A 17,598-nucleotide genomic window follows, 5' to 3' on the forward strand; every position below is an offset into this window, starting at 1 on the left:
GCTGGGTGAACATGAGCGGTCCAGCCTGCAGTCCTACCCGCAGGGGCAAGGTGAAAACCGGGGAACCGGCTGAGACCTGCAGCTGAGCGCAGGTGTGCAATCCCGCCCTCAGGGGCAGAGTGAAGGCCGAGGCCAGCCAAGGCTTGTAGCCCCGGTACTTGAATACAGTCCCACCCGCTGAGGCGAGGCAGAAACTGCAGCGACAGCCCACAGTGGGCTGGCACCTGCAACGCTCATATCCAAAAGTCCAAGGCTGTGGCAGAGGGGGTGGCAGGCCTGCAGACAGACCACACCTAGGGAACACAGAGGCCACACCCATCAGACTTCTATGGCCACACCCTTCTTATAAATAGAGAAAATGGGAAGGCAGAGAAATGCAACCCAAATGAATTAACAGAAATCTCCAGAAAAGGACTTGAATGAGTCAGAAACAACCAAATTACCGGATGCAGAGTTTAAAATAATGATTGTTAGGATGCTTAAAAATCTTAAAGCAACAATGGATGAACATAACAAGCACCTAAATAAAGTGATAGCAAGTATAAAAAAGGACATTGAAATAATAAAATGAATCAGTCAGAAATGACAAATATCAGAAATAACCACACTGGAAGGAATTAAAAGCAGGATGGATGAAGCTGAGGATCAAATCAGCCCGTTAGAGGACAAGATAAACAAAGGCACAGAAGCAGAGCAGCAAAAGAAAAGAGGCTCAAAAAGTCTGAGGAAACTCTAAGAGAGCTCTGTGACAACATGAAGAGAAATAACATCTGCATCATCGGGGTTCCTGAAGGAGAAGAGAAAGAACAAGGGACAGAGAATTTGATTGAAGAAATCATAGCTGAAAATTTCCCTAAATTAATGAAGGAAAAATTCACACAAGTTCAAGAAGCACAGAGAGTTCCATTAAAGATGAACTCAAAAAGACCAGCACCAAGACATTATAATTAAAATACAAAAATTAAGAGATAAAGAAAGAATACTTAAAGCTATAAGAGAAAAGCAGTCTTTTACCTACAGACAAGCCTCCATAAGGATGACATCTGACTTCTCAACAGAAACATTAGAGACCAGAAGGGAATGGCAAGAAATATTCAAAGTACTGCAAAACAGGAGCCTACAACCAAGACTTCTCTGTCCAGCAAGGCTATCATTAAAAATTGAAGGAGAGGCCCTGGCCGGTTGGCTCAGCGGTAGAGCGTCGGCCTGGTGTGCGGGGGACCTGGGTTCGATTCCCGGCCAGGGCGCGTGGGAGAGGTGCCCATTTGCTTCTCCACCTCCCCCTCCTTCCTCTCTGTCTCTCTCTTCCCCTCCCGCAGCCGAGGCTCCATTGGAGCAGGGATGGCCCGGGCTCTGGGGATGGCTCCTTGGCCTCTGCCCCAGGCGCTGGAGTGGCTCTGGTTGCGGCAGGGCGACCCCCTGGAGGGGCAGAGCATCGCCCCCTGGTGGGCAGAGCATTGCCCCTGGTGGGCGTGCCGGGTGGATCCCGGTCAGGCGCATGCGGGAGTCTGTCTGACTGTCTCTCCCCGTTTCCAGCTTCGGAAAAATACAAAAAAAAAAATAAAAAAAAAAAAAAAATTGAAGGAGAAATAAAAAGCTTCCCAGACAAAAAAAAAACCTTAAGGAATTTATTACAACCAAACCAATGTTACAAGAAATGTTAAGGGGCCTGCTGTAAACAGAACAAAGGGGGGGGGGGATCTAGTAAAAGAGGAATATAGATTAAAAGAATAAAATGGCAATAAACAACTACATACCAATAATAACCTTAAATGTAAATGGATTAAATGATCCAATCAAAAGACATAGGGTAACTGCATGGATAAGAAAACAGGACCCATACATATGCTGTATACAAGAGACACACCTCAAAACAAAAGATATACATAGACTGAAAGTAAACAGATGGAAAAAAATATTTCATGCAAATGGAAATTAAAAAAAAAAGCTGGGGTAGCCATACTTATATCAGACAAAATAGACTTTAAAACAAAGAATATAGTAAGGGATAAAGAAGGTCACTACATAATGATAAAGGGAGCAATCCAACAGGAAGAGATAACCATTATAAATATCTATGCACCTAATACAGGAGCACCTAAATACATAAAGCAGATTTTGATGGGCATAAAAGGCAAGCTCAACAGCAATACTATAATAGTAGGGGATTTTAATAACCCACTAACATCACTGGATAGATCCTCAAGAAAAAAATTAACAAAGAAATATCAGACTTAAAGGACACACTAGATCAACTGGATTTGATAGATATCTTCAGAACCTTTCACCCTAAAGCAGCAGAATATACATTCTTTTCAAGTGCTTATGGTACATTCTCTAGGATAGACCACATACGAGGACACAAAATGAGTCTCAACAAATTTAAGAAGATTGAAATCATATCAAGCATCTTCTCAGATCACAATAGCATGAAACTAGAAATCAACTAAAATAGAAAAACTGAAAAACATTCAAACTCTTGGAAACTAAATAGCATGTTATTAAATAACAAATGGGTTAACAATGAGATCAAGGAAGAAATAAAAAATTTCCGTGAAACAAATGAAAACGAACATACAACAACTCAAAATTTATGGGACACAGCAAAAGCAGTCTTGAGAGGGAAGTTCATAGCACTACAGGCATTCCTTAAGAAGCTAGAAAAAGCTCAACTAAACAATTTAACCCTGCATCTAAAAGAACTAGAAAAAAAAACAGCAAGTAAAACCCAGAGGAAGTAGAAGGAAGGAAATAATAAAAATCAGAGCAGAAATAAATGACATAAAGGCTAAAAAAACAATACAGAGGATCAATGAAACCGAGAGCTGGTTCTTTGAAAAGGTAAACAAAAGCAATGAACCTTTAACCAAGAAAAAGAGAGGACTCAAATAAATAAAATTAGAAGTGAGAGAGGAGAAGTAACAACTGACACAGCAGAAATACAAAGGATTATAAGAAAATACTATGAAGAACTGTGTGCCATAAAATTAGACAACCTAGGCGAAATGGAAAAATTCCTCGAAACATATAATCTTTCAAAAATTAATATAGAAGAATCAGAAAACCTAAACAGACCGATTTCATCAAATGAGATTGAAACAGTTATCAAAAATCTCCCAACAAACAAAAGTCCTGGGCCAGATGGCTTCACCAGCAAATTTTACCAGATATTCAAAGAAGAACTAACTCCTATCCTTCTCAAGCTATTTCAAAAAATTCAAGAGGAGGAAAGACTTCCAAACTCCTTTTATGAAGCAAGCATAATACTGATTCCAAAACCAGGTAAAGACACTACAAAGAAAGAAAACTATAGACCAATATCCCTGATGAACTTGGATGCTGAAATTCTCAACAAAATATAAGGTCTACCAGAAAGTTCTGTTTGTTTTTGGAATAAAACAAAATACAAATTTTTCTTACCGTCAATAAACTTTATTAAATAATATAATTGCCATTATTATTAATGATTTCTTGCCAGCGTGAGGGCAATTTGTATATCCCATTTTTGAAAAATGTTTTATCTTTTGATGCAAAAAATTGAACCAGTGCTTATTTGATATCTTCTTCATTTTTGAATTTGCCCTTCAAAAAGTTTTGTAAGGACAAAAACAAGTGATAGTCGAAGGGTGCTAAGTCCAGGGAATATGGTGGATGCAACAGACATGCTTCTGTAGCATTTTTTCCTTGTTGAAATTCGTAAAAATTACAGTGGCGTAAATGAACTTTATCAGTAGCCATGGGTACACTATCGCTTCACACATAAGACTAACATGAATCAACTTTGTTTTCTTTGTTTTGGTTAATTTGCTATGTCAGTATGTATACATTAAGTGATAAAAATAGAGAGGCACACATGCGCCAAATAAACATGTGCCTATGTGTCGAAACTTGTTGTGATAGAAACGGACAGAACTTTCCGGTAGATCTTATATCAGCAAACTGGATCCAGCAATACATAAAAAAAATCATACACATGATCAGGTGGGATTTAATCTAGGGAGACAAGGCTGGTACATTATCCACAAATCAATCAGTGTGATTCAACACATAAACAAAAGAAAGGATAAAAATCACATGATAATATCAATAGATGCAGAAAAATCATTTGATAAAATCCAGCACCCATTTATAATCAAAACTCTCAGGAAAGTGGGGATACACAGAACATACCTCAACATGATAAAGGCCATCTATGACAAACCCATAGCCAACATCATAATCAATGGGCAAAAATTAAAAGAAATCCCCTTAAGATCAGAAACAAGGCAAGGGTGCCCCCTTTCACCACTCTTATTCAACATAGTTCTGGAAGTCCTAGCCACAGCAATCAGACAAGAATAAGGGATAAAATGCATCCAAATTGGAAAAGAAGAAGTAAAACTATCATTATTTGCTGATGATATGATACTGTACATAGAAAACTCTAAAGTCTCAGTCAAAAAACTACTGGACCTGATAAATAAATTCATCAAGGTGGCAGGATATAAAATCAATAGTCAGAAATCAGTGGCATTTTTAGAAACCAACAATAAACTGTCTGAAAGTGAAATTAAAAAAACAATCCCATTCACTATTGCAACAAAAAAAATAATAAAGTACCTAGGAGTAAATTTAACCAAAGAGGTTAAAGACTTGTACTTGGAAAATTGTTAAAGGAAATCAAGGAAGATACAAACAAATGGAAGCATATACCATGTTCATGGATAGGAAGAATAAACACCATTAAAATGTCAATATTACCCAAAGCAATCTATAAATTCAATGCAGTTTCTATTAAAATACTAATGACATAAGATATAGAACAAATATTCCAAAAATTTTTATGGAACCAAAAAAGAACACGAATAGCCTCAGCAATCCTGAAAAAGAAGAATAAAGTGGGGGGTATCAGACTTCCTGATATCAAGTTATACTACAAGGCCATTGTACTCAAAACAGCCTGGTACTGGCATAAGAACAGGCATACAGATCAATGGAACAGAACAGAGAACCCAGAAATAAATCCACACTTATATGGACAATTGATATTTGACAAAGAAGGTAAGAGCATACAATGGAGTAAAGACGGTCTCTTAAACAAATGGTGTTGGGAAAATTGGACAGGTACTTGCAAAAAAATGAAACTGGATCATCAACTTATACCAGTCACAAAAGTAAACTCAAAATGGATAAAAGACTTAAATTTAAGTCATGAAACCATAAACATCTTAGAAGAAAACATAGGCAGTAAACTCTCTGATATCTCTAGTAGCAATATTTTTGCTGATTTATCTCCACTGGCAAGTGAAATAAAGGAAAGGATGAACAAACGGGACTATATGAAACTAAAAAGATTTGCACAGCAAAAGACACCATTAACAAAATAAAAAAACAACCCACAGAAAGGGAGAATATATTCACCAAAATGTTTGATAAGGGGTTAATAACCAAAATTTATAAAGAACTTGTAAAACTCAACACCAGGAAGATAAACAATCCAATCAAAAAATGGGCAAAAGAAATGAATAGACACTTCTCCAGAGAGGACATACAGATGGCCAATTGGTATATGAAAAATGTTCAACATCACTAATCATTAGAGCAATGCAAATTAAAACCACAATGAGATACTATCTCACACCTGCCAGAATGGCGCTTATTAACAAAACAACACATAATAAGTGCTGGAGAGGGTGCGGAGAAAAGGGAACCCTCCTGCACTGCTGGTGGGAATGCCGAGTGGTGCAGCCTCTGTGGAAAACAGTATGGAGATTCCTCAAAAAATTAAAAATGGAACTGCCCTTTGATCCAGCTATACCACTTTTAGGAATATATCCTATGAATACCAAACCATTGATTCAAAAGAAGAAATGCACCCCCATGTTTATTGCAGCATTGTTTACAATAGCCAAGATCTGTAAACAGCCCAAGTGTCTGTCAATGGACGAGTGGATTAAGAAGCTGTGGTACATATACACAATGGAATACTAAGCGACCATGAGGAAGAAGGAAATCTTACCTTTCTCAACAACATGGATGGACCTGGAAACTATCATGCTAAGTAAAATAAGCCAGGCAGAGAAAGAAAAATATCATATGACCTCACTCATTTGAGGAATCTAATGAACAATGTGAACTGAGAAACAGAATAGAGACAGAGGGAAAGCAGTCAGAGGGAAAGTAGAAGAGAAGATGGGATCAGAGAAGGGAAAGAGATTAATGAAATTATATATACAGAACACAACATTATAGAGAACAGGACAGCAAATCTGGGAGGGAAGGAGGGAAGGCATTGATGGAGGAGGGGGCATGGGGGGGCTGAGGAGGAATAAGGGGGTGGGGGGACATATATTTGGTGGGACACTTGAATCTATGTAAACACAAATTAAAATCATAAAAAAAAAGAACCTAGTGTAAGGTAGGGACCTTCTTGCTAGAGAAACGATATAAACACAAAAGTGTGTGTGTGTATATATATATATATATATATTCCCCCCCCCCCAAGGTATTTACACATGCTTCCAGAAGACCCCCTGGTACGAACATTTATGTTCTGGGGAAAGTATAGGGTGGAGAGAAGATTTACATTCAGAAGTACTTACATGAAATCAGACTGGATTTTATGAGACCCACTGGCCATAGACTTGAACTCAACACCTTCAAGGTCAATATCTTGAGGTAAACACCATTCCACCATGTTTCCTATAGGGAGGGGAGAACGCACATGAGGAGAAACAAAATCACTCAAAGAAAAAGGCTGCGTGCAGAGCTCAGCACATGTAGCTTCTCCAGAAATGGACTCAAAAACTTATTAAAACTTAACCTAAATTCTGGACTGCATACATAGAAGAAAATGCTTTACGAAGTGCTAGCGCTATCTGGCTCAATGAATTTTCCCGGCTTGCACTTACCTAAGTAGCCAGAACCTCGACCAGGATGCAAACCATTGTCTGGTCATCAGAAGTCTCTCTTGTGCCCACTCCAGGTCATTAGTCTACTCTCAAGGTAACTATTATCCTGACCTCTAACACCATACATTAGCTTTGCTGGTTTTGAAATTTATAGAATTCTGATCACAGTTTGCCTTTTTTTTTTTTTGCAAGATCCATCCATGTTGGTGCATGGAGCAACTTTTGTTCGTTTACGATTTCCATCCTTTAAATGTAACACTGTTTCTCTACTTAACTGTTGAGACACATTCGGATTAGCACAGGACAGGCGTTAAAAGCAAAAGAAAACCAAAAGGACCCTCAGCATTATGGAGGACAGGCACTTTTGTGATGAATTAATGTTCATTATTACCCTAGGAGCAATATTTGTGGCTATCGAGGTAAATGTCCTTCTCCTTAGCGGTTTATGCACAAGAACTTAGAAGGGAAGATTCAGCATGCCTGCACTGACTTTCAGATAGCTCAGGAAAAAGGAAGATTATCTGTATCTGTCTGTAGTCAGTTCTGATACAATGCTTACTGAATTTATGTCAATACAATTGATATATTAGGGAAGAATCTGAACAGAGGAGATTACACGTGTGCCTGCCTATGTTAGAGATTCAAAATAACCTTGACAAGTTATTTTGTGGATATTGACAAAATAATTCTGAAGTTTATATAAAAAGTCAAAAGGCCAAAGCAAAGAAAACCCTCAATGAAAAGGCAACCCACTGAATGGGAGATCATATTTGCCAAGGATGCATCTGATAAGGGGTTGATATCCAGGATTTTACAAAGAATTAAAACAAATCAACACCAAAAAAATCCCAAACTATCCATATAACAAATGGGCAGAGGACCTGAACAGACACTCCTCCCAAGAGGACCCAGAGACGGCCAACAAGCACGTGGAAAGATGCTCAACACCACCCACCGTCAGAGGAATGCAAAGTAAAACCACAATGAGAAGGCACCTCACACCTGTCGAACTGCTGCCATCTATAAGTCAACCAACAACAAAGCTGGCGAGGATATGGTGAAAGGGGAAGCCTCCTAGGAGATTTACACTGGAGTATCTAGAAATGAAATTTTACAATATCTGCAACTTACTTTCAAACAGGTCAGCAAAATAATTTTTAAAAGTTTATTTATGCATACAGTAGTCAGTTCTGTGATAATGTACTGGCTGAATTTGTGCTACAGCAACTGATACATTAGGGAAACAATCTGATCCCAGGCAATTTCATGTTTGCAGGTATGTAATTTGTGGTTTTCACCACAAGGTTCACGTGTGCAGACGACACCCCACTGACCTGAGCTATATGGGAGCACACAAAACGCACCCCCCTATACGTATCTCAAACACCTGCCCATCACCTCAGCTCACCCTCAGCTCAAGCCGCCTCCCGTGTTACTAGTTTCTGTCAAAACTCACATAGTTCTCCATCCACCATTTCACAATATCTCACAAGCTCAAGACCTGACACCTGCGTTCATGTGCAAATCTCAGGTATTTTATAAGGCAAAGTGTCATATTTTGAGTATTTATGGATTTAACTATTGATCAGATGTAAAACTGTCCTACCATTTTTTTAATTAGGTTCCTATCATTTTTTTAAAATGTGTCACAGACAGTTTTTAAGTGTCATGTTCCCGACCCCATTTACCCACAAACCCGTGACTTTTACTGCACGATTTTTATAGCACAGTGGTTTTAGGGAATGAATATTCACAATACGGCAGAACTGACTATATTAAGCATAAGGCAAGTGTGGTAAAATGTCAACAGATGAGGAACCTGAGTGAAGGATTTACAGGGGTCCTTGGGTTCTGACAGTCTCAACGTAGGATGTTTTGAGTTTACAACGCTCACTCCCATAAAAACTTAAATAATTGAGACATGAGTGTTTCAGCTTATGCCATTAGCATCGTACTGATGGACTACCTGGGCAAACTAGTTCTGCACAGGGCAGAAGAATATGCAGTATTCTTTTTCTGTAGTTTAGTTGTGTTTTTATGTTCCAGAGATGATGATTTTACAACTGTGTTAGCATAAGTAAGGGATTTAGGCTAGGGCATGTTTCGACTTACATCAAAATTTGGGTTATGTCACTGTCATAGGAACAGAACTGTGTTGTAACCTGAGGACCCCATCTATAGGTTTTCACTGTTCTGTTCTTCCAGCTTTTCTGAGGTTTAAAAAATTTTCAACCGACAAATCAGTAAACGTCACTGAAAGATCAGCACAATGGCCTTGGCAAAAGTAAAAAATCAGTGAGATGCTGTGTGATAAACGGGGCTGAAGAGGCACCGTGGCCACGGGTCACCCTTCAACAGAAACATTCTGCTATTCTCAGAAACCGGAAACCAGTTTGTACGCAAAACTCGCAGAGGCCTCAAGACAAGTGACTTTGCCGACACAGCCATCCTTGTGGCAAAGCCGGTGAAGGCCAGAAACGCCAAACACTCCCTGTCCCACGCTCCGTGTTCATACTCCAGACAGGTTTTACAAACACGCACACCTGCACTTTGGGAACTCAGCCAGGAACCTGGGGCGTGGACGGGTTCACCCTGCCATCTCCGCGCCCACCCTTTCCTAGGAGCCGTGACAGGTACCCACAGGCCCTGCCTCGCCTCTAGCTGCACAGGGACCTTCTAGGAGGGAAACAATCTGCATACACTCCGTCCTATCTGCACAGGAGGCTGCTTCTGTCTTCTGTTTCTGTTTCCATGTGAAATGACCCAGGCCTGTCTGTAGTTCCTGGACCAGCATTCTTTAGGAAGAACAGGCTGTAGCTGCCGCTACCTGTTCAGAAGTAGAAGTTCATTGCATGTACTTAAAGTAGAAAAGGCAATGATCTTGAATCAAAACAATCTCCTTCTCTTGGGAAATACATGACTTTCCTTCCTCTTTCCTTTTCATTGTTGGGTGCTTCCCCATCAAGAATTTCCCTCTCGAGGTCTGCATTTCATACGTGGTGGCTGCCCCCGCTGGGGGCCTGGTCACAGCCTCCTCTGACCAGTTTTCCCTTGGTTTCTCCCCTTTCTGGCGGCTTTTCCCCTTCATTCTACACACCTACCTGCTCTAATTCCAGGGGAGAATAAAGAGGAGTCCTGTCTCAGGAATAAAGGCAAGAATCCAGGAGCACTCGTGATCCTGACGTCACATGGAGAGACTTCAAAAGATTGTTTAGTTTAGACTCCAACAGGAAAAGTAAACATCTCGTATCTCTTGATTTTCGGTCTTAACCAGTTTGAAATATGTACAGCTAGGGCGAGGATATAGCCAAAGCAGAGGAAGGAAGAGGCAGTATCAAGAATCTTGAGGCACAAAAAAATTCACCCTGGTGCTCTCAAGTCAGCCATATGCCAACCCAGGGCATGTGGCGTGCATGGGAAACGGTCCATTTCACAGACCTCTGTCCTTTCCCCTGGGCGGAGTGGTGTGGGGAGGGAGGGCAGGCACTGGACACGGGCCAGGCTCTGTCCCTCTGCGCTGTGACTTACAGTAACGTAGTGGCTCTGTTTGTCCATTTTTCTCATCAACACAGAGAAGACTGCTGGGGAAATTAGAGGCAGGGCCCCTGAAACAGCGGGCAGAGTTCCTGACAGGGTGGGCGCTCGGTGCCTGGTGGGTGCTGGAGTTCCCACACCTACTCTACCCACCACAGACTTTCAGGAGAAGAGACAGAAGTCACAGCAGATGGCTGCAGACACACTTCCCCCTGGAAACCACAGCAGGTGGGTCACCAACAGCCCAGGAAAGAGCCTGCCAGTGTGGGACTGAAGAAATGAACCACGGTTGTATTGCACGGACGTCTGATGGGATAATACGGAGAAAGGACGCGGCGAGACCACTGCGCTCACATTCACGGGACTGCTCTTTGCATCACAAGTTTATGCTCCAAATTTTCCATTCTCATGCCACCTGGTCACTTTCCCAGCCATGGCTGGAGCCATTTATTGTTTGCACAAGTCAGAGGACCTGGGCAGCCTCCAAGTCACGGCCCAAATGCCACACCTCGCCCTAGTCCCGGGGCACCGCCACGTCTCCACCACCTACGAAGGAAAGGCTCGTATCTCCCTGACTCCACGGAGGTGAAAAGCAGGGTGAGTGACTTTTGACACTCATTTTACAAAACACAGGGGCATTCGGATGCACTAAATTAAACAGGTGTTCAGATGTAACGTGGGCAACGGTAGAGACTGAGGGAGGAACAGGTAGTCATTCACCCCTAATCAGGAGAACAAAGGGAAAAGAAACATCTTAACAAACTCTGAGGTCTCTCTTTCCCTCAGCCACGCCCCCCCCCCCCCCCCCCCCCGCAAACTGCGCCATTACCAACACACACAGCATAAGAATGTCCACTGCCCACACCCTCAAAATAACTCTGGGATATTCAAAGTGAATCTCATAAAGAAACAGAGTCCAAAGAGACAGAGTCACAGGTGCCACGCTGTGCGGGTCCACAACAAGTCCTCAGTCACACTGCGAGACAGCTATGCCACGTCCGTTGACGGGGAGGGGGCTGATTTCCAAGTGCGACAGTACCTCTTCCCTAATGAAGCAGAGGAAAGCAAGAACGTTTTACTTAGAAACTCAAAGAACAAAATACAGATTTTAAATCAAGGCTCTCAATAATGGGTAGAACACGTGAGAAAGCAACACCCTGGCTGCCAACCTCACCACCAGCCTGTGTCGTTAGCATCTGGGCCTGGTTTCAATAGTAGCTTTGTAGCCCAGATGGCCAGCACTGCCATCCTAGGGACTCCCTGCTCCAGATAAAGGCTGAGTGTGTGATTGTCAGAGTGAGTGTGTGTGCGTGTGCGCACGCATCCATGTGCATACAAGCCCCTAAGTCTGGGGTCAGGAACCTTTTTGGCTGAGAGAGCCATGAACACCACCGTATTTTAAAATGTAATTCCATGAGAGCCATACAATATATTTAACATTAAATACAAGTAAATGTGTGCATTTTATGTAAGACTAACACTTTTAAAGTACAATAAGTCTCTGAATTCTTTTTAATAATGTTGTTATGCTGTTGTTAATCAATGATGAATAAAGTACTTCTTACCATTAATGCGACTTCTGGTGCTGCATGGTTTTGCTGATGGCTTTGTAGTCTGGTTGATACGTGGTGAGGTTAAGCTTCATGCAGGCATTGAGACTTCTATCCGTTAAATGTGATCGTCGTAGGTTGGTCTTAACATTCTTTAGATATGAGAAAGACTGCTCACAAGCATATGTAGAGCCAAACATTGTCAGTACAGCAATACTCACATGTGTGTGGTATATGACGGGAAGCACGTTCCAAGTTTTGACAATCAGCTGGTCCGTGGGTTGAAGTATTTTCATTTCCCCCCACTTGTGTTTGCTTGCCAACTCTGCTTGCTGTCATGCAAGTCTTTCCAAATCTTCATTCAGTGACTTGAACTTATTCATCCACATGTCTGAGGCCTTCAGGTCAGCAGCTTATAGCTCAAAATCTCTGACGGAGACATCGGGGATGTAACTCAGGTCGGCGTTGTCCTCTGCACACTTGTGTGGATGGGTGATGAACTTAAAAAGACGAGTGAGCTCACGAAATTCTCCAAAGCATGCTTTGAATGACTGCAGGAGATTAGGTGTGAAGCCCACTAGCTGCTGGAGATCAAGATGTTGAGCAGGGTCACTTGCTATGCATGCATCTTTAAACTCTCCCAGTTTTTCAAAGTGCAGCAAATGACCTGTTTCGATGTCAGCGATGAAGAGTTCCAGCTTGTTTTCAAGTGCAAACACTGCTTGTTGAAAGGATAAGACTGTATTTCCAATGCCTTGCATTTTCACATTGAGCTGGTTCAGATGTTCAGTCATGTCCATGAGATAGTAGAACTTCAGCAGCCACTCAGTGTTAGCTAATCAGGATGCTCGACAGTTTTCATTTCAAGAAAAGTCTGGATTTCTCTCAGACAAGCCACCAAACGGCTGAGCATCTTCCCTCTTGACAACCAACACACATTGCTGTGCAGAAGCAAACCAGGATAATTACTCCCAACTTCATCCAGCAGTGTTTTAAACTGGCGATCATTTAAAGCTCAGGCAACAATAAAGTTGACCACCTGAATGACCAGCAACATCACCTCACCAAGCTGCTTGCCACACATCTGAGCACAAAGAGCCTCCTGATGTAAGATGCAGTGAAAACTTAGGATGGGTCTCTATTCATGTTCACGAAGAAGCGCTATGAATCCTCTGTTTTCCCCCACCATGCATGGAGCGAGCACCATCAGTACACAATGAAATAAGTTTATCCATTGGTAGATATTTTCTTTAGCAAACTCAGTGAAAGACTTGAATAGATCCTCCCCTCTTGTCCCTTTCATAGGAAAAACGCAAAACTTTCCTCACGTAGTGTGTCATCGACAGCATACCTTGCAATCACGCTGAACTGGGATAAATGGCTTATGTCTGTTGACTCATTCAAAGCGAGAGAAAAGAATGGTGCTGCATTTATGTCCTTCACTTGTGTTGCCTCAATTTGATTTGCCATCATGATGGTGCGACCATGAACAGTTCTTGCCGACAGAGGCATGTCTTTTATTTGTTTGATTATCTTGTCTTTATCCGAAAAGTTGTCAAAAAGTTCATTGGCAACATGAGCATGAATGTTTTGGCATACTCCTCATCTGTGAATGGCTTTCTGTTTCTCACAATTGCTAAAGCACCAGCAAAGCTAGCTGAATTCCAGTCACTATGTTGGATCCAAACACGGAGTTGCTGCTGACTAGCTTGCACTCTACACAGTAGCTCTTGACATGCTTTCTTCCTGCTGTCCCCCGCTGGATATTTTGATACAAATGTAGTATGGTGTGTGTTGAAGTGCCGCTTTATATTTGACCATTTCATTGATGCAGTTTTATCATTGCATATTAGACACACTGTAGAACCTGCTCTCTCTACAAAGGCGAATTCCTCTCCACTCCTGCTGAAAAGTACAATACTCCTCATCTTTTTTTCTTTTAGCCATCTTCTTCATCAAAAGGGTTTCTGCAATTAGCTAGCTGACTACTTGATTAAAAGGAGGGAAGTTTACTTCCTGACCTCACAATGACCCATGTACATTACACATTATCCAATAAAAATTTGGTGTTGTCCCGGAGGACTGCTGTGATTGGCTCCAGCCACCCGCAACCATGAACATGAGTGGTAGGAAATGAATGGATTGTAATAGATGAGAATGTTTTATATTTTTAACATTATTTTTTTATTAAAGATTTGTCTGTGAGCCAGATGCAGCCATAAAAAGAGCCACATCTGGCTCGCAAGCCATAAGTTTCCGACCTCTGCCCTAAGTCCTTGCATCATTTGCATATCCAACAACCATAATCTTTGAACCATAAGTCCAATGAACATAACATCTTTTATGCCTCTACCTTCCTCCCAGATTTTTCCTACAGATGCCCAGCTTTCTAAACCTTGTATCTAAAGGGATAAAAGAATTACTCCCTTCCTTTCTATCCAGAAGAATTATACTTCTATGTATAAATGATCATCAAATAACAGTGGCTATCAGAATTGAATGAAACACCATTACAGTAAAATGCCTGCCTGCATAAAGTAAGTGTTTGGGTATCACTTACAATCCCTTCTTTCACACGCACCTTCATCTGAAACCATCACACAAACCCACAAAACCACACTGACTGGCTGTGACTGACCAGACAGAGTGAGAGTCTTGGCTCGGCTTTTCAGTTTCATCAATCCCATCCGTGGGTAATACAGGATTTTCTTTTCTCCTTTCCCTTCCTAAACCCCATGCCAGCGCTACTGCTGCTAAATCAGACCCTGTTAACGTTCCACTTCTCCTGTTACTCTGCTAAACACTTCCCAGAATGCATCTCCTGCTCCCATCAACAGCAAGTCCTCACTTAACATGGGCCCTGGGGTCTTGGAAACTGCGACTTTGAAATGAAAAGGACATATCATGGAACCAATTTTACCAAAGGCCAATTGATACAAACAAGAGTTAAGTTCCTACGACATATTGCTGGTCACAAAAACATCACCAAACCTTCTAAATAAACACCCAAAACACTGCAAACAAATGTTAAGCACGGAAATAAATGTTAGCTACACAAGCATTTAAGGAAGATTAATACAGACAAGTAAAATCATTCTTTTCCAACCCACAGGTAAGGGTGACAGGTGGCTGGAGACGCTCCTGGCAGCTCAGGGCACAGGTGGGATGCCACCTTGGGCAGGACGGCCTTCCAATCTCACACCCACACTCACTCAGACTGGCACCATTTAGAAATGTCATCCCCTCCTGTGTGCATCTCTGGAAGGGTGCGGGGCTGCATTCCCGGGAGAATACCCACTCAGCCATGGGGAGAATGTGAAACTCCACAGGCAGTGGCCCTGGTCAGGAATAGATTTTTTCTTATCAGCCTTTTATAACAAAACCAGTTGAATGAAACAATGTTATCAGAGGACTTGCTATATCTACCTGAAGGTGATGAGGTAGGGCATAATGAATACTAATAGTTACAATGTACCTGTTTTTGTCTAGCAGAAAGGATTACTTGGTCCAAAGAGAGCCATTTTTCAAACTGGGAGGCCTAACCATACCTGAATCAATGTGTGCAGAACATAAACCTGTTTTACAAACAGAACGGAAAATGCTAGTACGCACTACTTGTAGAAGGGGTTGGTTCCATTTCATGAAACTTTTGTCTGCGTTAAGTATGTATAAATATCTATGTGAGTGTACTGATTGTGGTGTAAAATTAATTTCATAGGGTTGGTCACAGTCAAAAAAGTTTAGAGCCACTGGGATGAGGCCAAGGAACAGTCAGAGTCTGAAAGGCCGGTCTCCTCCACACAAACTGTCACTTCCTGTGTCTTGCTGGTTTATAACTCCTGACCCAAGTCACATTATCCTGCAGGAGGCGTATCTTCTGCCCAGTCTGAATCCCCATCTCAGGGTCCTTACCCTCTTGTGTCCCACTGCTGGGCACCCACCAAGTTCTTCAGAATGGGGGCCATGCTCGTGGCTCTTGGTTGGAGTACCAGGAAGGGAATTTCAGAAAGAGCAGATCTATCTTCTTTACTCCACATTCCAGCAACTCTACTGAAGTTAGGGACACAAACACGCACCCGGGTTTTCTTAAACCCTAGAGTCATGACCTCAACTCTCCTGCCGCCAATCACGACCACAAAGCAGCTCTCCCAGCGAGGCCCCTCCAGGCCAAGACCCATTCACTGGCTTCGGACGCGGTTGGAGTCTCAGCACTTCCCGACCTGGTGCCGCTAAAGGTTCTGTGCGATAACCTTTGATTCTCTACACACCCCAGCAAGCGCCCGCCTGACCGAGCAGGCTCCCCTCTGCTGTAATCAGTCTCCAGCTGAGTCCCTCAGACCCATCCCTTCACGCAGCCAGCACAGGTTCCTCCGAACAGTGCGGTCAGAGAGAGGGGACGTGGCGGCTCGGAAAGTTGCCGTGCAGGGAGGGACAGGTGGGGAGCGAGGGCGGGGACGCCCAGGACACTGAGTTTCAGGAGTTAACCTGGGAAGCAGTCTTCCTCTTCAAAGGGGGAAAAACAAACAACAAGAAACCCTTTTATCCAAGAAAGAAAAGAAAACAAAAGCCAGCGTGTCTGTGGCCACAAATTGGACCCTCTATTCCCAGAGAAGCGCAAACACGGCCGTGGGGAAGGGGGCGCGCTCCGCGATCCGCCGAGAGGCAGCGAGATGGGAAGGAGGGGATCGGAGGGCGCAGGGAACAAAGCCCCGCGTCCCGCGCGCCCGACCTCACGGGGACATCCCGGTCGCTCCGCAGGAGCCCGCGGCGGGGTGGGGGTGCAGGTGTGTGGGTGCGGGTGCGCGCGCAGCGAGCCCCTCCCTTGCCACCCCGCAAGCCGGGTGAGTGTCGGGGGGCGACCCTCTCCCCGCCCCCGGTCCTGGGGAGGCTCTCACCCGAGCGGGGATCGAAGGTAACCACAAACACCGCCACCACCTGGTCCTCCTCCACGTCGCCCAGCTCCAGGCGCCCGGGCTGCAGCAGCACCTCGGAGGCACCCAGCGCCGCGGGCTCCCTCCTCCTCGGCGGCTCCGCGGCCACCTGGCCGCCCCCGCCGCCGCCCCAGCCCCGGCCCCCAGTCTGGAGCTCCGGAGCCTGCGGCGGGGAGACGGCGGGGCCCTCGGCCCAGCGCAGCAGCGGCGCCGCGTCGCCCCGCTCCACCATGGCGAAGCGGGGAGGAGCCGCGGGCGGGGAGGGGCGGGCGCAGGGGCGGGCTGCAGAACTGTCCTCGCCGCCGGCCCCGGGGCCCGCGCTCCCGCCCGCCGGCCGCACCTGCCCCGTGCCGCCCCGCCTTGCCCCCACTGGCCCCCCGCCCAGGTCGGCTGTGCGCTCGAGCCCTGGAAGGCGTCCTCGCAACAGGCTTCCCTGACCTGCGAGCCTGGCCTGGGAGCTCTCGGTTGCCTGTGCGTGCTCGCAGACAGGGAACCTGGTGGCAGGACCCGCAGCCACCTGGACCTGTCTACCTGGGCCTGGGTTATGGTGCCTTCTCGCCTAGGATTCCGTGGGATAACTGTACCGCCGCGAATCTGTTTATGTCACCATTATTTCTGACAGTCCCCTTGTCATAGGGACCATGGCGGATGTGTATTACATAATCCTGGGTGTGTGGCCAGAGCCTCCGCTGA

The 17,598-nt window shown here is 44.0% G+C and overlaps 1 protein-coding gene across 2 annotated transcripts in view; it reads right to left on the bottom strand.

Annotated features, from left to right (window-relative positions):
* The window catches only part of DENND11 (DENN domain containing 11), a 32,401-nt gene extending 15,236 nt beyond the window's left edge, over positions 1 to 17,165 (bottom strand). The window contains exons 1-2 of one of the 2 annotated variants that reach the window (XM_066362898.1): positions 16,870 to 17,165; positions 6,582 to 6,681 (exon numbers count right to left, since the gene is read on the bottom strand). In XM_066362898.1, coding sequence (XP_066218995.1) covers positions 6,582 to 6,681; positions 16,870 to 17,137 — 368 coding nt within the window. In that variant the 5' untranslated portion in view covers positions 17,138 to 17,165. The remainder of the gene's footprint in view (positions 1 to 6,581; positions 6,682 to 16,869) is intronic. The other variant, XM_066362897.1, reaches the window with a different exon arrangement.
* Positions 17,166 to 17,598: the final 433 nt, after the last annotated feature.

Source organism: Saccopteryx leptura, chromosome 2 (genome assembly GCF_036850995.1).
Source record: "Saccopteryx leptura isolate mSacLep1 chromosome 2, mSacLep1_pri_phased_curated, whole genome shotgun sequence".
In the NCBI taxonomy this organism is placed as follows: domain Eukaryota; kingdom Metazoa; phylum Chordata; class Mammalia; order Chiroptera; family Emballonuridae; genus Saccopteryx; species Saccopteryx leptura.